This window comes from Artibeus jamaicensis, unplaced genomic scaffold (genome assembly GCF_021234435.1).
Source record: "Artibeus jamaicensis isolate MK-2021 breed Jamaican fruit bat unplaced genomic scaffold, CSHL_Jam_final scaffold_1689, whole genome shotgun sequence".
Classification (NCBI taxonomy): Eukaryota; Metazoa; Chordata; class Mammalia; order Chiroptera; family Phyllostomidae; genus Artibeus; species Artibeus jamaicensis.
In genome coordinates, this window is record NW_026522029.1 from 2,069,279 (window position 1) to 2,089,958 (window position 20,680).

The following is a 20,680-nucleotide window of genomic DNA, read 5'->3' on the forward strand; positions in this document are numbered from 1 at the left end:
TATAATTTAGCTACCTATTCTAAAAATGGTGAATAGTATTAATATTGTATAATAGGACTGGAAAGACCAACTCTTTTTTTGAAGACAGGGATTATGGCTTTTTATAACTGATTTTCATCAAATTTTAATGTTTCTGTCCAATTTTTAGGTACTTAATTTGTAAAATTGTTTTGTACTGGCATACACAAAGTAATGCCAGTACATTCTTTAAAATGTGTTGATTTTAAACTTTTTGAAGCCAGGTGATCAAATACATTTGTAATAAAATTTAATGGTCTATTAAAAATAATAAATGATGATAATAATAATAATAACTAAGAAGACTTTGAAAAGGGGAGTCAAGAAGTCAGGTTTTTGGACCCAGCTCTACCAGCCTGACCTAGGTCTGTGGCCCCAGATAAATGACTCGATAAAGTACCGTGGGCGTGTCTGCTTCAAGCAGTAACTGCAGCGACAGCAGATAAAGATCAACAGTAGCAATAGGGACTCTCATGAAGCAATTTCTAGGAATTTCACGCAAGAACTGTAAAGGCCTTATGTTCTATAAGGCCTGTGCAACTTATTACACCTTAAATATAGTAGCAAAAATATAATTAATCTCATCAAAACACACAGATAATTGGGCCCCTTGCTCGCATACTTTCTGAGCATTTGAGAAATAAATCGCTTGTACTCTCTTGTAGCAGACACGGGCCAAGAACAAACCTAATGACGTAGCTCCGAGTCCTTAGTACCACAACCTTTATTTCTTATTAAGCTCTTACGGAAATTCCTTTCATTTGAAACCTAAGTACAATAGCATCCTCTTGATAGATAAAGGAGACTATGTATCTTTTTATTCTCAGTGCATGTACAGTTCAGTTCTTCTCCAGAAGAAGCCTAAAGAAACATCTGCATTGAAGCAGACTTGTCAGGTTATTTATTCAGCGAACACAGCGGGGAATTGCCTGCTGGGTGCTAGGCCCGGCACCGTGCAGAAGAGGGCACAGTGGTGACGAACAGAGATGATGGCGTTTGCTCCTGTTGTGTTTCCAGGTTGGGAATGTTTATGGCCCAGGTGTCATTCTCTCCGGTTAAAGGGTTCTCTCTAAAGGTTAGGTGTGTGACATCCTAGGTGGTTGCGGAGGGCCGTAAACCTGGAAAGGGGAGGCCTGGTGTGGCAGGTGGGACTGCAGCCCTGCAGCCGTGACATCACTTGTTCTACCTCTTTATGCAGAGTTGCTTCCTGCGTGAACTCTGCTGAGGGAGTTCAGTTTAATTACTATTTGGCCTTGTGTTACATCCTCCAAAGGCTGTCCCACAGTTATGTGCTAGGAAGTTATGTGTTAATGTTAAAACTTGGAGTCAGAGTAAATAGAAGGAGATCCCCTTTCAAAAGTTTATTTAAATAATTTTTTAAATAGAGGAATACAGGGAGAAATGAAACAAGAATTTGTCACCTAACAGAGAGAGAAGTATGAATATTTGTTCAGTCCTTCAGCAAATGGGTCTGCTCCATTCGGTTCTCAAGATAACAGTGGTGAGCGAGGCAGATGCTATGTAGGTAATCAAGAGTCGTACGGTGTTAGTGCAGGTACCAGTTACCTTTCAGTGATTGCTTACTGAGCCCTGTAGTGTGCTAGGCTCTGGTAACGTTAGTGTAATATACATTCTTGTAGTGAATGTATAATGTCAAATGGCCTTGAACAAACTCACAGTCTAGCTAAGAAGTGCTGTGAGAAGTTCACAAATGGGGGGCTGCTCAAAGCGCTGCAGGAGGAGCAGAGAGGGGCGGAGCTCTACACCAGGGACGGGACCTCGACGGGGCCTCAAAAACTGAGGAGGCGTGCACTAAGAGAACACCGTGGCCGGTGAGGGGTGCTCTAGCGACAGATGACCCGTGCACACGGAGGTCGAGTAGCATAAAAGCAAGTGGCGTGCTAGGAGGGAGTGCGGCAAGGCCGATTTGGCCAAAGCGGATGGTACGTGGGGGGAAGTGGGGCCAAGGGGCAGGAGGGGAGAGGTGGTGAGTTGAGGTCACTGTGTGAAGACCCATCAGGGGGTTTAGTAGAGAGGATAACAGAAGAGAACTCAGTGACAATGAACATGTGGAGAAACAAGCAAACGGTTAAGAGCTTATTGCCAACGTCTTGGTAAGCCTTGAGGGCAGCTGGGAGAGAGAAAGCATAGATGGTAGAATAGACTTTAAAGGACATAAAATCCATTGAAAATGCAACTGAAGGAGGAGGTGGAAACAGTGCCCAAAAATTCAGAACTGTAGCGTGGGTGAGCAGATGGATATTTCTATGTAATCGGAGTAAGGAGGACAGGTAAAGGAGCAGGTTTGGACATGCTGGGTTTGAGGTTTCTGGGTTATGTGGGCATTGTGCTCAGTAGGTAGCAGGGAATTCAGGTTTTTTGTTCAGAAAACAATACACAGATTTGAGAGCCGTCAGCATTTGGGGCAGTACCTAATGAGCAAATCAGTGAGCTAAAGAGAATGTGTGTGTCAAAGAAATAAAAAGTGTGGAGGACAGAACCCTGGAGGACAGCATTTTTAAAAGGCGAGTCGTGGGCATTTCTTAGCAGTAAAGCTAGAGAGCTAGAGCTCCAGTAAGTGAAGGGCTGAGAAAAGACCAGCAGGGTCATTATTAGGGAGTTGGCCGTGAAGAATCTGGGCACCATAGAAATTAAGAAAAGTGTAATTCAGCTTCGGTTTGCTGGGGTTTTGGCAAGAGTGAAGGGCTGCGTAGGACGTCTGATAATGGAACCGAATGAGTGGAAAGACGCTTGTGCTGGGTCGTTCTGGTCAGAGAGCGGCCACAGGGGGTAAAAGGACAACGCTAGACAAGGGAAGACCAGAGTCGGCACCTTCTGTGGTCAGGTGCTGTTCTGGACACTGGCCGTGAGGCAGTAAATCAAACAAAGCTCTGGCTGTGGTGGGGCTTCCTTTCCAGTGGTTTGGGGGGGTGGGGAGCACGTGCCCTCAACAAGAATCCCCACAGAACGGCTACAGCGGTCGCTCCAAAGGAGCGCAAATCGGAAAGGCTTTCTGACCTGGGAAGTCCGGGCAGGCTTCTCCCACAAGGTGTCACTGGGCAGAGACCTGAATTAGATGAGAAGTGACCACTGCAAAAACAAAACTTAGAAGGGTTTGACTTTTCTTCATATGTAAGTACCTTTTTTTATTGAACAACCTTTCTCTTTTTTTTTTTTTTCTTAGGCACTGTAAGGCGATTCCTAGAGATTCATGGGGAGACTATTGAAAAAGTAGTGTTTGCTGTCTCTGAACTGGAAGAGGTATTTTGCTAGTTATGTTTCATTGTTTAAATCATACAGAACAATATTTGTCATGAATTAGAGATGCAAGGTCTTTAACACAATGTTAGCAAACTGAATCCAGCAACATATAAAGGGCTTCTATACCATCACCAAGTGGGATTTAGATCAGGAATATAAGGTTGGGTCAATGTACAAAAGATCAATGTAATATACTATAGTAATATAATAATAATAGGAAAAAAGGATAAAACCACGTGATCATCTCTGTAGATGCAGAAAAAACGTTGGACAAAATCTAATGCCCTTTCATGAAAAGAATGTTCAGCAAACTAGGAATAGAAGGGAACTCCCTTAACCTGACGGAGGGCACCAGTGAAAGGCCCACAGCTGACCCACAGCATTTCACCACCCAGCAGGGAAATGCTGAAAGCTCTCTACCCAACAGCAGGAAGACACCAGAGTGTCCGTGTCACCCACTCTCTTCAGCATTGTGCTGCTTCTGCCCAGGGTGTGTGGGCAACAGGAAGACATAAAAAGCAGCCAGGTTGGGAAGAAAGAAAACTAATTCTGTTTGCAGATGACATGACCTTGTATGTAAAAATCCTAATTAAGTCTTCAAAAATACTATGAGAATAGCATTGAGAAGTGTTATAGGATACAAAATCAACACAGAGGTCAGTGGTGTTTCCTGTACTAATAAACTTCCCAAGCTTTTGTGGGTCCACCCCCCAGCCAGGGTGAGGCCAACAGACCTCTAAGGTCACGCACCTCAGCAGCTCCCCGTGTGCCATTTTGACTTCTGTTGCTCATGTGCTTCCCCGAGACCTCCCAGCAACTCGGTACCTCAGCAGGGAAGAGAGGGGTGTTGATCCTCGGCAGGGCAGTGCTCTGGTCCCCTGCCTGCCTGCCTCTGCCTTCCTGGGGACGCAAACCAGCTTGTGCTCCCCGGTGCGGTAGGCTCAACGATGGCCGACTCCCTCTGCTTCCTTCCTTACTATTAATTAGCTAACTGTCTAGAGTAACAGTTCTACAGATTCAACAAAATCTCTATCAAAATCCCTACTGACTTTCTGTAGAAATTAACAAATTGATCCTAAATTTCACATGGTTGTGCAAGGGACCCAGAATAGTAAAAAAAAAAAAAAAAAAAAAACCTTGGAGAGAGGAGAAGTTCAAGAATTCAGGCTTAACCTGCTGGGAAACTTACTCAGAGTCCTGTAATCCGGACCGTGTGGCAGTGGCGTGAGAGAAGCGTGGAACCGTGGGATGGGATGTTAGACAAGACTGGCAGGACAGTTCGGTGCGGAAACAGTGGCCTTATCAACAGTGGCGCTGGGGCAGTTGGATTTCTGCCTGCAGAACAGAAGGTGGACCACTGCCTCCCGTGATACACAGACATTAACTACTGGGCATAGGACTTACGCACAAAAGCTGAAACAATGAAACGTAGGAGAAAACAGGCATAAACATGGGTATAAATCTTCATGACTTTGGGTTAAGTAATGGCTTCTTACACATGACATCAAAAGCGCAAGCAGCCAAAATAAACATAAATCAGTTGGTCACTCGTAATTCACAACAAGAAGATACCCCAATTTTTAAATGGGCAAAAGCTGTTATTTATGCAAAGGAGTTGAAAATTTATGCCCTCACAGAAAATTGCGGAGTGTGTTTATAACAACTTTGCTCATGTTTGCCAAAGCTTGGAAGAAAGCAGAATGTCCCTCAGTGGGTGAGCGGTAAATAAAACGTGCACATCCGCACCATATAGTTTGGTGCTAAAAACAATTGTATTGGGCCATAAAAAGATAAGGCAGAAACTTAGATGTGCATTACTGAGTGAAAGAAGCCGATCCAAAAAGGCTACATGCCAGGATTCCAACTGTATGACATTCCTGGGAAAGGCCAAACTGAAGACATTGAAGGCACAAGGGGTTGGGGGTTCAGGAGAGGCGGGTGGGCAGAGCACAGAGGATTTCAGGGTGGTGAGAATACTCCGGATGGCACTATAAGGGTGGATGCAGGTCATTGCACCTTTGTGCAAACCTGTGGAACGCACACCTCCAAGGATGAATGTCATTAAACTGCGGTGATCAGACGTGGCACTGCAGGTTCATCACTTACAACAGACGTCCCACTCTGGTGGATGTGTTCAGATGGGGATACTGGAAATCTCTGTACCTTCTCAGTTGTTTTGAACCTTAAAGTGCTCTAAAAAAAGTCTGAAAAAAATGGTCAGAGATGACCAGTAAGTTCATGAAAAGATGCTCCACAACATGAACGATTAGGAAAATGCAAATCAAAATAAACTTCACATCCGTTAGTGTGGCTATAATTACACAGTAACAAGTGCTGGTGAGGATGTGGAGAAACGAGAACCTTCATACCTACCTGGTGGTCACGTGAAGTCGCGCAGCTGCTTTGGAAAACAGCCGGGCAGTTCCTCAAAAAGTTGAACAGAGTTTCCACTCTCAGCTATATCCACACAAACACTCGTGCTTGAAGGACAGGAGTGAGCAAAAGTAGGTTTACAGTTGTTCGTGTGGAAAACAATACAATAATTAGCCCTGGCTGGCATGGCTCGGTGAATTGAGCACGGGACTGGGAAGCAAAGGGTCACCAGTTCGATTCCCAGTCAGGGCACATGCCTGGGTTGTGAGCCAGGTCAGGCCCCCAGTAGGGGGCCCACACATTCATGTTTCTCTCCCTCCCTTCCCCTCTGTCTAAAAATAAATAAATAAATCTTTAAAAACAATAAACTTAAAAGACATTTTAGGATGATGAAAAGGGAATGGGAAAAATAAGAGCACCAAATGCCTGTAATGTGTCATTGGTTCGTGAATGAGTCCAGTGAGCCAACTCACGGGGAAGTTATAAGATGGAATGAGTTTCGCTCTAATTTGTTTTATGAACAAAAAAATTTACCTTTGTTCTTTGGGAAACCTCAAAAGAAGAGTAAAAGTCTTGGAATACCAATTCTTTACAAAGAGAAGCATTAAAAAGAAATCCTCAAAAACTAAACTGGGTCAACATACCCTGGTGGCGCAGTGAGGATTGAGGAGGAAGCGTCTGAGCCGAATCCTGGGAGACAGTTGTCCTTAGTCAGGTGGAGGGTGGGGAAGGGGACGGGAGCGGCAGAACCCAGGCCAGGCTCGGTTTCCTGGATTGCCAGAACAGGAGTTGAGAGGCTGAGGATGTCCTGGTCTGTAACGCAGCTGATGGAGGGTCCCAGACAAGGTCGGTCACAGCCTGGAAGAGGGAAGGCCTTCCTCCCTGACGGAGGCCGTCTTCACAGTGTTGGGACAGCCCTGAGCCCCGCGGGCGCCTGCTTACTTTGTGGTTTATCACAGTACGTCTTGCTTTTCTGACACAGGCTACTTACCAAAAGCTGCTACCTCTGTACTTCCCAAGGTCGTTGAAGGAGGAGAGGCGATCACTGCTGTACCTACCTGCAGATATTGGGAACGCAGAAGGGGAGCCCGTGGTGCCCGAACGGCAGATTCGGATAAGTGAGAAACCCGGCGCCCCGGAGGGTGAGTTCTGCTTTCCTTAAATCGCCCTCTGAACACACGGAAGGGACCGATCACCGCGGAAGTGGGGGGTGCAGCTGGACCGCGGGGACACTGTTGCTAGTGTGACACCAGGATGAAGACCAGCTTCGATGTCTCTAGAGTCTCGCGTTAAGATTTACTCTTTAAATTAAAAAGTGAATAAATGCACCCACACGTAGAATGTCGGGTCTGTGTTAGGCAATAGAAGTTCAGAGGTGGCTGGCTGTACCAACATTGTTACCCTCATGAAGTTTATAGTTTCATTCAGAACACTGTTGAGACAGTGGTCACCCATATCAGCGTCTAAAATTTTCAACAGTGTCCTCTGAAGCCACACCTGACATTGAATTCTAAGACAGGAACACTGTAACTGTTCATTTTGCTTCTTTAGGTTCCATACTCACATAGATGGGAACATTGGTAGAGCCCATAGGACGGAAGGCCTTCTGACCCTGTCCTGTGTGGCAGCGTGTGCTGACCTTCCAGGGTGTATGTTTGGGGTTATAAGTCACTTCTGCGGAGACAGCCTTCCAGGCTTCAGTGCTGGAAGTCGATCTCAAAATTCGTCAGCTTAGGAATCACATAGTGATGAGCATCAGGTTCAAATCTCTAGAAGGCTCCTCATCTCTTGATGACCAGTACGCAGACCTCAGTCAGACAGGGAATGCTGAGCGGTGTGGCATCAGGTGATGCCTCAGAACCGGGCTTTGCTGGAGGGGCCCCCGAGTTCTCCAGGGACCCTCCAGTAGAGCACACCCTTGGGTTGCGCCTGCGTTGTTTGCAAGTCCTCGTGATTGTGATCGCCACTGTAGGACATCATTTTTCCTAAGTACGTAAAGTGTATTTTGCATAGTGAGGAGTAATGGATAGCAAAACTGATACTAGATGGCATCGCTGGGCAGTGGATGAGACTGGCTCCTTAGCCAAAGGTTCCTGCCTGTCCACCATTCTCAAAGAGTGATTTATTTGCCTCCGAATCTCTGGAAATATTGTCACTTCGTAGATATAAGTCCTAGTGTTCCTAAATATTTTCCGATGGAATGGTAACTCTGTTAGAAATAGATGTCAGATCAGCTTTACTTGAGGGATTGAAGGAAGATTCGTGGATGTTTTTTAATAAAAGCAGACTCTTCTAAGCCGTGGGCGGTCACAGCCTGGAGCACTGAAGCAGGTGTGAGGCCGTTCCAGCTGCATGGCCGCCAGGCTGAGCTTTCAGGTGGGGGCTCCCTCTGGTCCCGGGGGTCTTGTTTGTTTTTCTTTTAAAAAATTATTTGAACAGATCTGGTGAGGCAGTGGGAACACACTAAGTGAGGCATGATCCATGAGTGATCATAGGGATGAATCAGAAAGTGAACTTCCTCGCAGTGAGAACCATCCTTGTTACAGACCGGAAGGGAGGCGTGGCCCGTGTAGCAAACCAGGATGTCGCATCAGAACTCCCACATTCCTTCCTTAGTGATTGGGGTGCTGCCCTGCGGTCCTCTCCATCCTGCTGTCCTCGTCAGTTACCTGATTTGGGGGCTGAAGTTTATGTACCGACCAGTCCGGTGCTCCCGCCTTGGACAGTTCTGGATAAGTGACCCCAGACGTTTGTCGGTTTGCTTCATTATTTCTGTTCTTCGGGTCCCTAAATCCGATCTCACGTTGGTTCTCGAAATACCCCCTCAGTCCCATTTTTGGGTTGGCTCACAGTCATCCCTGCTGTGCATCATTCACACCCTGTTCGTGCCGTTTGCCGCCAAGTGTTGTCCTCGGCTCTCGCTGTACTGATGGTGTTTCTGTTGCAGACGACCAAGAAGAGGAGGATGAAGGCTTGGGAGTTGATCTCTCTTTCATTGGCTCTCATGCTTTTGCTCGGATGGAAGGAGATATTGATAAGCAGAGAAGACTGATCCTTCAGGGACAGCTGTCAGAGGCAGCCCTGCAGAAGCAGCATCAGAGAAAGTAAGGCAAACCCCTGTGGCCCCAAAGGCACAGAAGAGGAAAGTGCCTTCCATCTGCTGAACGGTCTGTTCATAGCGTGTTCCCGTTTATTCCTTGTGACCGTCCAGCGAGGTCGAAAACTGTCCCCGTTTTGCAGATGTGGAAATTCAGAGTTAATTTATCGGTGGTCACAGTGAATTGTGCTGAAGCCGGTGTTCTGTCTGATGTTTTCTGATTTCAGAGCCGCCGCTCCTTCCACCAGCTGCGGTGTCTCTGGGTCAGGTTCTGGTGCAAAGCTAGAAACTGGGAAAGGCAGACTTAAAGGTTTTCACCTAACTTTACTGTGTTCATAATTAAAACATGATCTACAGTTTAATTAAATTTAAAAGAGCTTTATTTCTCCTCAGTCTATCCTAAGGACCTTACAGAGCCATTCCATTTCTTTCCAGTGTTTTCTAAAGCAAGTCTGAGTAAATCCGTTTTGAAACATCAACAAAAGCAGCTTTTGTACTTATGAGTAAGCTTTTTCCCAAGAATCCATGGTTCTTGGAAAGCTAGCTGCTTTACCAAAAAAAAACCTTAAAGGAAAGAAAAGATCATGAACTAGACATGGCCAGCCAGTACCTCACTGGGTTGGTTGAGGGACCACCTCACACGCGGTCGTGAACATCAGGTGAGATACTGTCTCAAGCTCACTAGCATGGCACCTGGTACTTGGCAGGCTCTTCAGATTGGTCACTGCCATTCTCTTCAATGCTGAGCAAATCGTGTTCTCTTTTACCTTTGAGTTTTGCTGCTCGGCATCTTTGGGCTGGAATCCTCTCATCCTTCAATTCCTGTGCATTGATTGTCCAGTTTCAGCTCACAGGGAACAGCTTCTAGAAACTTGCCACGCTGGAGACAAGTTGGAATGGTTGGAATAAAAGTCTGGAGTAGATGCTTCCCTCTCTGTTTTTCAGACTACACTTAAGTAAAGCCCAGCACTTACCCACTGTAGTTAGGGGCATGAGATTGTTGTCGGTCTCCGTCCGCACAGTGGGAGTTGGACTAGGTGATCTCTGGAATCCCTTGGAGTTAGAATTTCTTGTCTCCTGAATTCGTTCTCTTCACTTTATGATTTAATTTGTATAAACAAAAGTAAAGTAGCCACTAGGGGGCACCAGTAAACAGCTTTTCCAAAGGCAATTACACTCTCAAATGTAGTTTCAGTGATTCCTGAACTTGGCCATGTGTAACAATCATCTGACAAACATTGTTCTTTAAACACAGTGACTGGGGCCCTGGCTGGTGTGGTGCAGTTGGTTGGAGCATCGTCCGATAACCGAAAGTTTGCGGGTTCGATGCCCAGTCAGGGCTCACAGCGAGGTTGTGGGTTTGAGCTCCGGTTGGGCTTGTGATCCCTGGTCTGGGCACATACGGGCGGCAACCAATCGATGTTTCTCTCTCATCGATGTTTCTCTCTCTCCCTTCCTCTCTCTCTCTAAAAGCAATGAAAAAAATGTCCTTGAGGGGGAAACAAATTAAATACAGTGATTGGGCCATCCCTCACGCTACTGGGACTGTGACATCTACACATATTTTAAAGCTTTTTCGCATTGCGGCTCGTGCTTTGCTAGATGTGGGTGCCCCTTTTGGTCCAGGACAGTGGGTCTCAGACTGCTCGGTCCCAGGGCCGCAGAGAGCTTTTGTTTACCTGGATTATTTACACCTACCAGTATGTACCACGTGAGAGGTTCTTCATCAGTTCCCTGAAAAATAACCTATCGTGTTTATATGAACATAACTTTGCTTAAACTAGGGAGAAGACTGGCACTGTTTTACGTTATTTGCAAATTTTGCAATATTTGGCTTAGTAGAAGACAGCTGGATTCTCATATGCCATTCAAACTATGGCAGCAAGTTCCTTTGGGTGAAGTATGTGAAGAAAATCGCCTTCAGATACATAATTGGCAAGGGGAAGAGTATTTCAGTAGCCTTTTCCAATAATTGGGGATATTATTCTTTGATATTCCATTATAGCTTGATAAATAGTTTCTTAAAGTTTAGTTGCAATGTGTAATCATAAATCATATCCATGAATTTTTGTAGTTTGTTATATTAAAATGTGTTGTTCAGTCCTGCACTTTGAATGGATTTTCTATTAGGAATTTAGAGCATGAGTTTGTAACATGATTCATTGGTCTTTTGAAAAATAGTGATTCACTAAATTAATCATCTTCCAAATATTAACACCTTTTACTGCACAATAGCAAAGATTATGTTTGTTAATATCACCACTGATATTATCAGAAAAGTCCTTTAAGTATCAGGTACTGTAAGCTTCTGAGGATAGAGACAGATTTTCCAAAATTATATGTTTTTTTAAAGCTCAAGTTTTACCATTGTTAATAAATGCTGTTAGGTTTTTGTTCTTGAGGTGTCAGGGTTGGTTTATTCATTTTTGACAAATCATCTGCCAGCTGCTCATGTAGAAGCACCACACTTTGTCTGCCAGTCATTATTTCAAGAAGATCGATGATTCATGAAAAAAAAGCAACTAGTTCAGCTTGCAAGTCGGCCGCACAGAGCTTTGCTTCCAGACGACCTCACACTTCAGGAAGCAGAAGTGCTTCGTGTGTTTTCCCATTTTGTGACACATTAATATCAAACAGATGTGTTCCCAAGGGTTGATTTAATAAAATTAATAATTCTTACCCCCTCATCAAAGACATTCTCAAAAGAAACTGGCTTTTTTGTTCTGCGCCTCTTTTGGCAGCGAAGGGCCCCGTGACTGCCCGCCCGACGGGGCCTCCGCCCCGACTCCTGTGAAGCACCCGTGGCAGCCGCAGCCGCACCGGCAGTGCAGACATCCACACAGTGGAGAAGGCAAGGGCGTTCCAGCGCCCTCCTGAAAACAGGTTCCACCTCGCAACCCCCTGGAAGGGGCTCAGGACCGCGGACCCCACTTTGAGAAACACCGGGATGTGGTCTCTCCACTACTTCAGTGCCGAAAGGCATCCTGGGAATCATCTGGAGCCGGTCTCCCAAGGGGGGCGCGGCCTCTGAGCATCGGAGCCGCTGGGTGCTTGCTGAAGATGCTTGGGCCCGGCACCAGACTCCTGAACTAGAACCTCGGTGGGAGGGCCTCAGGAGTCTTCCTTCCAAAGTTTCTTAGGTGATTCTTTGGTGTCCTGAATCACTGGTCTAGTTTGAGGTTCTTCCTTCAAGGGCCCGTCGAGCCCCAGGAGTGGGCATCCGTTGCTGCCCAGAGTTCGAGCTTCACTGAGGAAGAGCCTCCCAGTGGCGCCTGCAGGAGTCTCGCTTTCCCCGCCGCCTCTTCAGCCCACTGCCCTGACCAGCTGTGGAGACGCCGGGAAAGGACCAGAAGTCCTTGTTTTCAAGAGCCCGGTTGTTACCACCTTTCTAAAATCAGTCTGACCTCTCCCCCTCCTTCTCCCACAAACACACACACCCCACGTAACTTTTTCATTTTTCCACGAGTGGTACAGGAATTTTTTAACTTTGTGTTTGAACTGGGTACTTGTCTGTCTGCATCTCTCTTTTTAATGAAGAGATTCATTTCGCTTAATAATTATAAGTTCAAGCAAGGGTTAAAAGGAATCCGTATTCATTGCGTTCATGCTTGCTGGAAGGGAGTCCTCTGCAAAGGGGTAGGTTCTAGGAAGGCACAGGAAAACAGCATCTGTAAACATCGTCCCTCCCGGCCTAGGGTCTTGGAGTTGGGGTTTCAGTCTGTTACACAGTCGACGGTTTCCATTCGCTTCAGGAAGCACTGGAGACTTACTTACTCTGTACAGGGTAATATTCTAATCCTGAAATACGCAGAGATGAATAAGGTAGTCCCCATCTTCTGGAAATGCATGAGTGGCCACACCAGGGACAGGTGTCACGCGTGTACTCTGAGCAGCGATCAGGCTGGCGTGCGCATCCAGTCAGCACGCGTTCCCAGGCCCGGGGACGGGCCGGCCCGTCTCCCAAAGCCCGAGCCAAGAAACGGCAGCCACGTGCCCCCGCCACGCAGGTCTCTTGCATGATGAGCAACTTCTGGACGAAACGACTTTCAGGTTTCCCAGTTACGTGCCCAGTGTCCGCGACGGTCTCCGTGTCGCAGCGAACTTCACAGTGGTAACAGCAGCTCGGAAGTGTGAGCCACGGAGTCGGACCCTGTCGGGGAGGCCGGGAGACCACAGCTGTTCTTTAATGTCACCAGGCACTATTGGCCCTTTTCATTGTCATTCCCGCAGTGTTCAGTGCAGGCTTCCAGAGGATGCTCCACACGTGAGGTCGCAGCAGGTCGCACGCAGACGCACATGCCAAAGTATAAACGGGCACCTCCTCTCCGCAGAGTTCCGCGTGAACTTATGTTTGCTTAATAAGTTTTTATCGTTTTAAAATTAATCATAGTTATTTTTAAAATTTGTCTTTATTTCTAACGTGGTAAATATTGGTGGCTATAACTGACATAAACGTAAAAGGGTCCAGAGACCGAAAAGGTTGAGAATGAATGACTAATTCTTTGGTGGTTTGTGATACAACTGAGCTGTAAGCTGTGTCTGTGCTCACTCTGCCACGAGGTAAATGTTTTAAGGTTGCAGGTTGGAGTTGCTACCATTCATTTCCCTTAGTCTCTTTCAGTCAGGCTTTGATTCACATAAAACAGTCTGATTTCTGTTGATTATGTTAGTTGCTCAGCTCGAGCCAGCGATACATTTGTGTCTGAGGAGCAAGTAGGTCCTCAGTTGGGGATGTCATTTTGAAAGCCTTCATTCAGTTCTTCATCAGAACAAAACAAGTTCACGTGCATCGGCTACGTTAGATCATTCCTTTCATAGCATTGCCTTGCAACATCAGTGTCTTTGTGAAATAATTATTTTTGACATCAGAAAATAAGTAGACATACTATTTAATTACTTATTAATATTTCCAGGTCTTTTGTTCAGTTGTGACACTAACTCGGGTGTATCACAAGGTAGAAGTTAGCTTACTTACAAAAATTAGGAAGCAGTCTATTTTTTTTCAAAAGATGCAGCTTTTAAAACTCTTAAATTATTTTACAGTAACTTTTTTCAAGTGTTACTTGGTTGGCATAAGATCCAGTTACCTACCACTCCTCTGTCCTTTCTCACAGTAAAAACTTTATCTCACTCATTTCTATATATTTACTGAGCTTTTACTAACACGCTAAGTGCTACACTAGACGTGTAGTAAAGCAGGATGCAAGACAGGCACAGCCCCAGCCCTCACGGAGCTGAGGGTGTCGCAGAGGGGAAATGTCAAACTAATCGTTGGGTGAATAATGTATCTAAGTCACAGGGTGCGATTAGGATATTCGACAAGAGTTTTAACCAAGTCCAGTATGGGACAGTTAGTTGCATGAGGTCAGAAAAAGCTAATTAATTTCAAAGCCAAAATTTTCCCTGGGCTATTGGTTATACACAGATGGGTTAGTTACTGCTCTTCTAGGAGTAATTTAGCTTAAATTTTCTTCATCATTCAACTGTTGATTGTGCAGTTAGATGTTAGCTGATTAACAGGAAGAAATTGCCTTATGTTAGCTTTGTGAGGACAGCATCCAACCTTAATTGATTGTAATATATTAAGAAACTATCTCCTGCGTGGGCTGGGATGGGAGAAATAGACAGAAAACTGTACTTGAAAAATAATTAAGTAAAAAAAAAGAAAAAAAGAAACTATCTCCTCAGGTGAGTGGAGACAAACTATCTACTCAGTATTTCTTTTTTTTTTGTAAGATTTTATTTATTTATTTTTAGAGAGAAGGTAAGGGACAGAGAGGGAGAGAAACATCAGTGTGTGGTTGCCTCTCGCACGCCCCCTACTGGGGGGGTCTGGCCTGGCTCACAACCCAGGCATGTGCCATGACTAGGAATTGAACTGGCAACCCCTTAGTATACAGGGCAGCACTCAGTCCACTGAGCCACACCAGCGAGGGCAAGGACTTTAAATTTTAAAAATTAAAACCCACAGAGGAAATTATAGGTTTCTATCTTTCATATCTTGGAGAAAAGACAGGTTTTTTTTTAAACAAGCTCTAAAAAGCATTGACTAAAAAAGAAAAAAACTAGTTTTGACTACATTAAAAGTAAGAATGTCAGAAAGTGGAGCAATGAAGGTTAAAGAACGTGAAAAACAAGTTGCACAATTTGAGTAATTTATGATATACACAGCTGGAAAGTGATTAGTATCAAGAATACATCAAGAATGCTTATGAATACGTGAGAAAAGAAGAAATAGCCTAGTAGAGAAATGGACAAACGATAGGAACAGATCCCACAGAAGAGGAAGCCAGTGAATGTGGATGGGATCCCCACACCCCCAGTGACCGAGGAAGTGCTGTGCTTTTCAGACTGAACCGATTGGCCGTCATCTGCAAACACCAAGTGCTGAGGACGTACATTCACAGGGTCTCCTACTCTTTGCTCGCAGAAGTATAAATCGGTACAGTACTTTGGGAAAGAGATTCGGTCTTATCTCTTCAAACTGAACACACCACAGAACCCACCGTCTCCACCCCTGCGTGTCTGCCCGAGAGAAGCCACGCACAGGTGCACCAGCAGACGTGAGATAAGCCGGTGTCAGCACTGTTCTCAGGCATCACATTTATGCTGTAAATGTCTGAAAAGTGAGCTAATGAATACATAGAGTGTAGAAATTAATAGATATTTACCACATTCCTGTTCCACATTTTGTGCTAGAACTAGTGGTGCTCATAGGACATTTAAGATATATTATTCTGTTTAGTCCTGTGGTGGGATGACCTAATCATAAAACAACTGGAAGACAGTGTAGTTGAGGATTTAGTGTAAGTAACCCAGGAAGTGACTCTGTGGAAGTAGAAATAAGGAATAGTGCTTGTGCGTAGGAAGTACTACATTGCCCATGGCTCTTGACTTGCAAATTGCATCTGAAACCAGAATTTAAAGCTATTGTCATTGACTTTTCAACGGGCATAACTCGGTAAGCTTCCACATGTAAAAAGGCAGACTAGAACTACGCTGTCCGTACCAGGTGTATGTTTCACAAGCAATAACAGTTTCTGTGAAACCGGTGGGCATATCACTTGTTGATCACAATCCATGTGTAATAGACTTACTATTAAATATCCTTAGTTGAGTGACTGTGCTATATAACCAAAAGGTGTCCTGCATAAACACTATTTTGCAGGAAACCAAGGTGCACAGAGGTGAAGTGATTTTGCACTAAGGTTGCACAGAAAGTGATAGGATTAGAACCCAAGTCACCCCTCACCTGGTTTTGGGTTTTTTATGTTAGGAGATGTTGCTGTATGTGCCCCAGATGCTTCAAGGTTGCTTTTCATACATTAGGTACCTTGGAAGCTTTTTTTCACAGTCAGATAAGATGCACTTTGGATTTTAAGAACACAGTGTGAAATAGAAACAGTACTGAACCTCCCAGAAATTCAGAGGCCTGAGCGCTACTTGGAATTCAGCCCCACCGTTGATTGGCTGGTGACTCGAAGGTTAACTTGACCTTTTCGAGGCCATCCCCCCCTGCCGAGATCTATTGCATCTCTTCCAGCGTTAATATCCTCTCAGCCAAAGACAAACTTTGTCCCTCTGCGATCTGGTATAGGGGGTATATAAGCACCACTAGTTGGGTTAGCCCATCATCAAAGCAGCCTAGAATCACAGGAAAAGTCACCTAGTCCTTTGTGTTCCCACGTGACCTGTACATGATCTTCCGAAAAGTAAACTGGAAGCCACCGGCTGTGTCTTGCCACTATAATACTCTCCATACCTATCATGCAATAAATAAATCTTTGTTGAACAAGCAAACATCTGTTTTATAGAACTGCTATTGCTTTAGGCTTTCTCTTTGCATGTTTTTAGCAAAGGAAAGTAACAGTATTTAAAAACAGTGTCAGTTTGAGAACTTGGTATCTGAGGCATTTATGTGAGTCTTTATTTGATCATAAAGGATTTCCTAACTGCATAGGAACATCTTCTCTCAGTAATTCATTTGTGTTTATTTTATCGATAGTGCATGGTAGAGACTCTGCACGGTAGAGAGCAACTCCTTGCTTATTGTAATAAAGCATTATTCTTCAGGAACAGGGAAAGAGAAAAACAGGCCCAAACTGTTCAATTTAATTTGCAAGCGTTTGTTATAATAATTGTGTTTTCCTTCTCTAGTTACAATCGCTGGTTATGTCAAGCAAGGTCTGAGGACCTGTCTGATATCGCGTCCCTGAAAGCCCTGTACCAAACAGGTGAGCTCAAGGGCACAGTAACCTGCTCTTTTACTAAGTACCCTACCTGTCACGCCAGGAGAGACTTCCTTTCTCTCAGATTCTGTCCATTTTACCTTTTAGTCAAGTGTTTTTGTACTAAAGAAGATAGAACTTTATATAATTTTCAACTGGTCATTCTACATTGGCCAACTTCATTTCATCTTAATGTTCTTTTTCTTATCTTTAATTTTTTTCTGCCTTAAAAAGTGCCATATACTTGCTACACAAAAGTGGAATACTACATAAATGTGTAATGGAGACAGTGGAAGCCCTCAGACTCCCGGAGTTTCTACAGTACATTTTTCCAGACAAGAATTATTAATTTTCACTTTTGAGTTCCATTTAATATTTCCTAGATCACCCATGTTACTAAAAGTTGTAGTAAGTTTAACAAAAAGCTGTTTATAAAAAGACCTTTGCCTCGCAGCCTGACCCAAGACTCTCCCTGACTCAGCGCAGGGAGAGGCGTTGTCCCAACAGGGCGGCTGTCAGGACCCCCAGGGGGAAGGAGTTCCGTGGAGGAAGCGGTGTTTGTTCTCCACGCAGTGAAGGAATGAAACGTGCAAAACTCGTGTTTCCGTTTGTCTCCTACACGCGTGTGGGCTGTTTGTGTGGGGTTAGTGCCCAGGACAGATCATCTGTTGCAGTGAAGAGGGTACTGACTGCATCTCTCGCTCACAGGTGTTGACAACTGCGGGCGCACGGTGATGGTGGTCGTTGGGAGAAACATCCCGGTGACGCTGATAGACATGGACAAGGTGAGCTGCGAAGGGCTCGGTCGAACAGGTGACGTCGGTCTAAAGGGAAGGGCTGCGTTTTGCTCTGTGATGCGCTCCCGTGTGTACACTGCGCACCCACAGTTTTCGCCCACACTTCAGGGAGAAAATCTTTCATTTTAATTATTTAATTCAATGTATTTACTATATTTAGATACTTGTTTTTTGTATTATAAAAGGAATTTTGGTGTTCGTTTTTGAACATATGTGGTACGAGAAATTTTATGTAACAAATAATTATAAAACACAAGAATAGATACCAGGTGTTTTAGGTGTTACTCGCATATAATGTGCATCCTTATTTTTCCCTCAAAAATTTGAGGGAGAAAAGTGCGCATTGTACACGGCAAAATACGGTGAGCGAATGTGGAACCAGGGTGGCGTGTGAGGTGGTTGTGCGTTCCTGGCAGAGGAGCAGCCCGGGGCCTGCAGATCTGCCTGCGTCGCTTCGGCGAGTTAGGGCTTTGGTTTTGCTCCCTGGGAGAAACGAAAAAGCTGGGATGCCGTGGCGCAGTCTCCAGAAATGCACGTGCCTGGTTTTGGAGACTGGCAAATTTTTGCCCGGAATCAGTCTGCATTATCCTTGTGCTGAGAATCCAAGTCTGCCTTTCTCAAAAAAGAAAGAAAGAAAAGGGACGGAGGGAAGGAGGAAGGGAGGGAGGAAGGAAAGAAGGGATATGTCTGAGGAAACCAGAGATATGGTTAACCCAAGCTGTCATGATTCCGTAATCCCTTCATTTGGGGGGACAAAAATAAATGGTTTATAAAAGAAGAAATGGTGTTCCTGGTAAACAAAAATTTAAAAAGTTTCAACCTGATGAGTAATCCAGAAAAAGTGAATTAAAATAAGATACCTTTTTTCACCTTCAGAATTAGCCAGAACTTTTAAATGACTGTGATCAGAGATACGTTGACAGTAACAGTGGTCTCCCCAGTGACCCAGCGCGTTCCCGGGACTCTGTGCTCAGGAAGTAATCCAAAGTGCGGAGGTAGCTGTCGGCCCTGAACCTGCCCACATGGGGATCCTCAGGCAGGGGACAGTTGGACTCACAGGATAAATACGAAGACCTTCCTAGGACATCAGTTTTACTAGAAACTGACTGCAAAGAATCACATGTGATTCTTAACCATATTAAGAAAATGTGTACATGAAAATGTCAAAATTACACGCAATTTTAAGGTAAGACACAGTTACCCAAAAGCAGATTATTGCTTCTGGCTAAACCCATAGAATCCTGGTCACTGGTGTTTAGATTTTAAAAAATTGTCAAAAGATGGACTTGGCATGTTACCCACAGGCTCGTTGGTAGCACAAAATTTTAACTTAAATTCCTAACAGGCAGTGAAGGTTCATCCACACGTGGAATATTCTGTGACCCTTAGAAAGTACGGTTATAGGGGGAGGTACTGTAGAGAAATGTGTGCAGTGTCCTGTCAGTGAGATAAAACGTGGTACATTAAATTGTACATACACTGCGTGTTTTCATGTATTAAAGATGGAAACTGGAAGTAAATGTCTGAAAGTGGATTTTATGGTTTGGGGGAAAATTTGTTTTCTACGTTATTCTGTCACATAGCTATATTTCTTTATAATGAAAAGTACTTTAAGTTAAAGATAGGGAATTTGAAGCTAAAAATAAGCATTTTAATTGTCCTGGGAGGGATTGGAGAATGGATAGAAAGGACCAGAAACAAATTGGTAAGAGCAGAAATAAAATTATATAATAATAAAAATACATAGCACACAAAGGGAAAACTCACCTGAGTTTTATGTATATACATATACACACACACACACACACACATAAATGTTTATTGGTAGTAGTAAGTTTCTGCTTGTGGTTATTTTATGTCAATAGTAGTCAGTGTAACATTTATTCTTATTATTAATAATGTGATTGATACCAACAAAAACATAGGTCCCTGCATTTGCTGTCAGTGTGCACGTCCATGGCATTCTGGGTACTCGTGATGTGTCATGTGATGTAAAATAATGAGCTGTACTGTGAGGTCAACCCAGGCAGCAGTTGGAGAGATAGTGTGTTTTCTTAGTGCCCCCCTGTCGTGGTGGCAGCTGGGTCCTGATCCGTGCTAATCCAGTCCTGTGAATGCCAAGGACTCCCTGTGGAGGGACCGGGAGGTGGCCCTTCGATGGTAGCCTTGCAGTTGTCACCTCCTACCTTCCTCCTCGCCATAGACAATGGCTACACCCCTGGGTCACGCTGGCCCCGCCCAGGTCTGTGTCTGCTTTGTCTGTGTTGGGCTTACATTTTGTCCTGCTTAGAGCGTAGTATTTCTCTAGCATTAAATTGGAGTCTTTCCAAGCCCAACAAATGCTGCCAGCTCATTGCTAGCCACTGACTGAACCTGGTCTCATTGTCATCATTCAGGTCAGTGTGAAAGGTGCTAAGAAAAGAAAATGAGCCTCCAGGGTATTGGGGCAGCATCACCTCCAATAAATACCCTTTCATAGTGGTTCTTTGTCACCAGAGCTGTGAGCCTCTGTCTCAGCAGAGCCTGCAGAGGCTCTTGTTGAACTCGAACGATTAAAAGTCCAGAAATGCTACTTCTAGTGATTGTGATGTCGTCACACCTGGTAGAAGAGAACACCTGGTAGTTGTCTGAAGAACTCTTTTGAGTCTGTGAAAAGGTATTTGAGAGGACGAAGACCAGTCATTCTCCTCCATCACTCAGAACAAGACAAAAAGGGATCATTCCGTAGCGTTCATGAGAATTACGAAGCAGGGGCACAATGCACTCCCCTGAAGAGCTTTTTAAGGAGAACCCATACGCATCATTGCCTGGGCATAGGTCAGATTAATCTGCTGGGCATTTCCTCTCCCTGTGCCTCTGGGAAATAGACTACCGTTAAAAATGATCGTGCCCTTCACTCCTCTTTC

General features: G+C 44.6%; 1 protein-coding gene across 4 annotated transcripts in view; it reads left to right on the forward strand.

Moving 5' to 3' along the window:
- Positions 1-20,680, forward strand: part of GDAP2 (ganglioside induced differentiation associated protein 2) — a 59,407-nt gene that overhangs the window by 16,756 nt on the left and 21,971 nt on the right. For all 4 annotated transcript variants that reach the window (XM_037135111.2, XM_037135112.2, XM_053656085.1 and 1 more), the window contains exons 6-10: positions 3,203-3,279; positions 6,635-6,794; positions 8,600-8,756; positions 16,907-16,983; positions 17,686-17,762. In XM_037135111.2, coding sequence (XP_036991006.2) covers positions 3,203-3,279; positions 6,635-6,794; positions 8,600-8,756; positions 16,907-16,983; positions 17,686-17,762 — 548 coding nt within the window. The remainder of the gene's footprint in view (positions 1-3,202; positions 3,280-6,634; positions 6,795-8,599; positions 8,757-16,906; positions 16,984-17,685; positions 17,763-20,680) is intronic.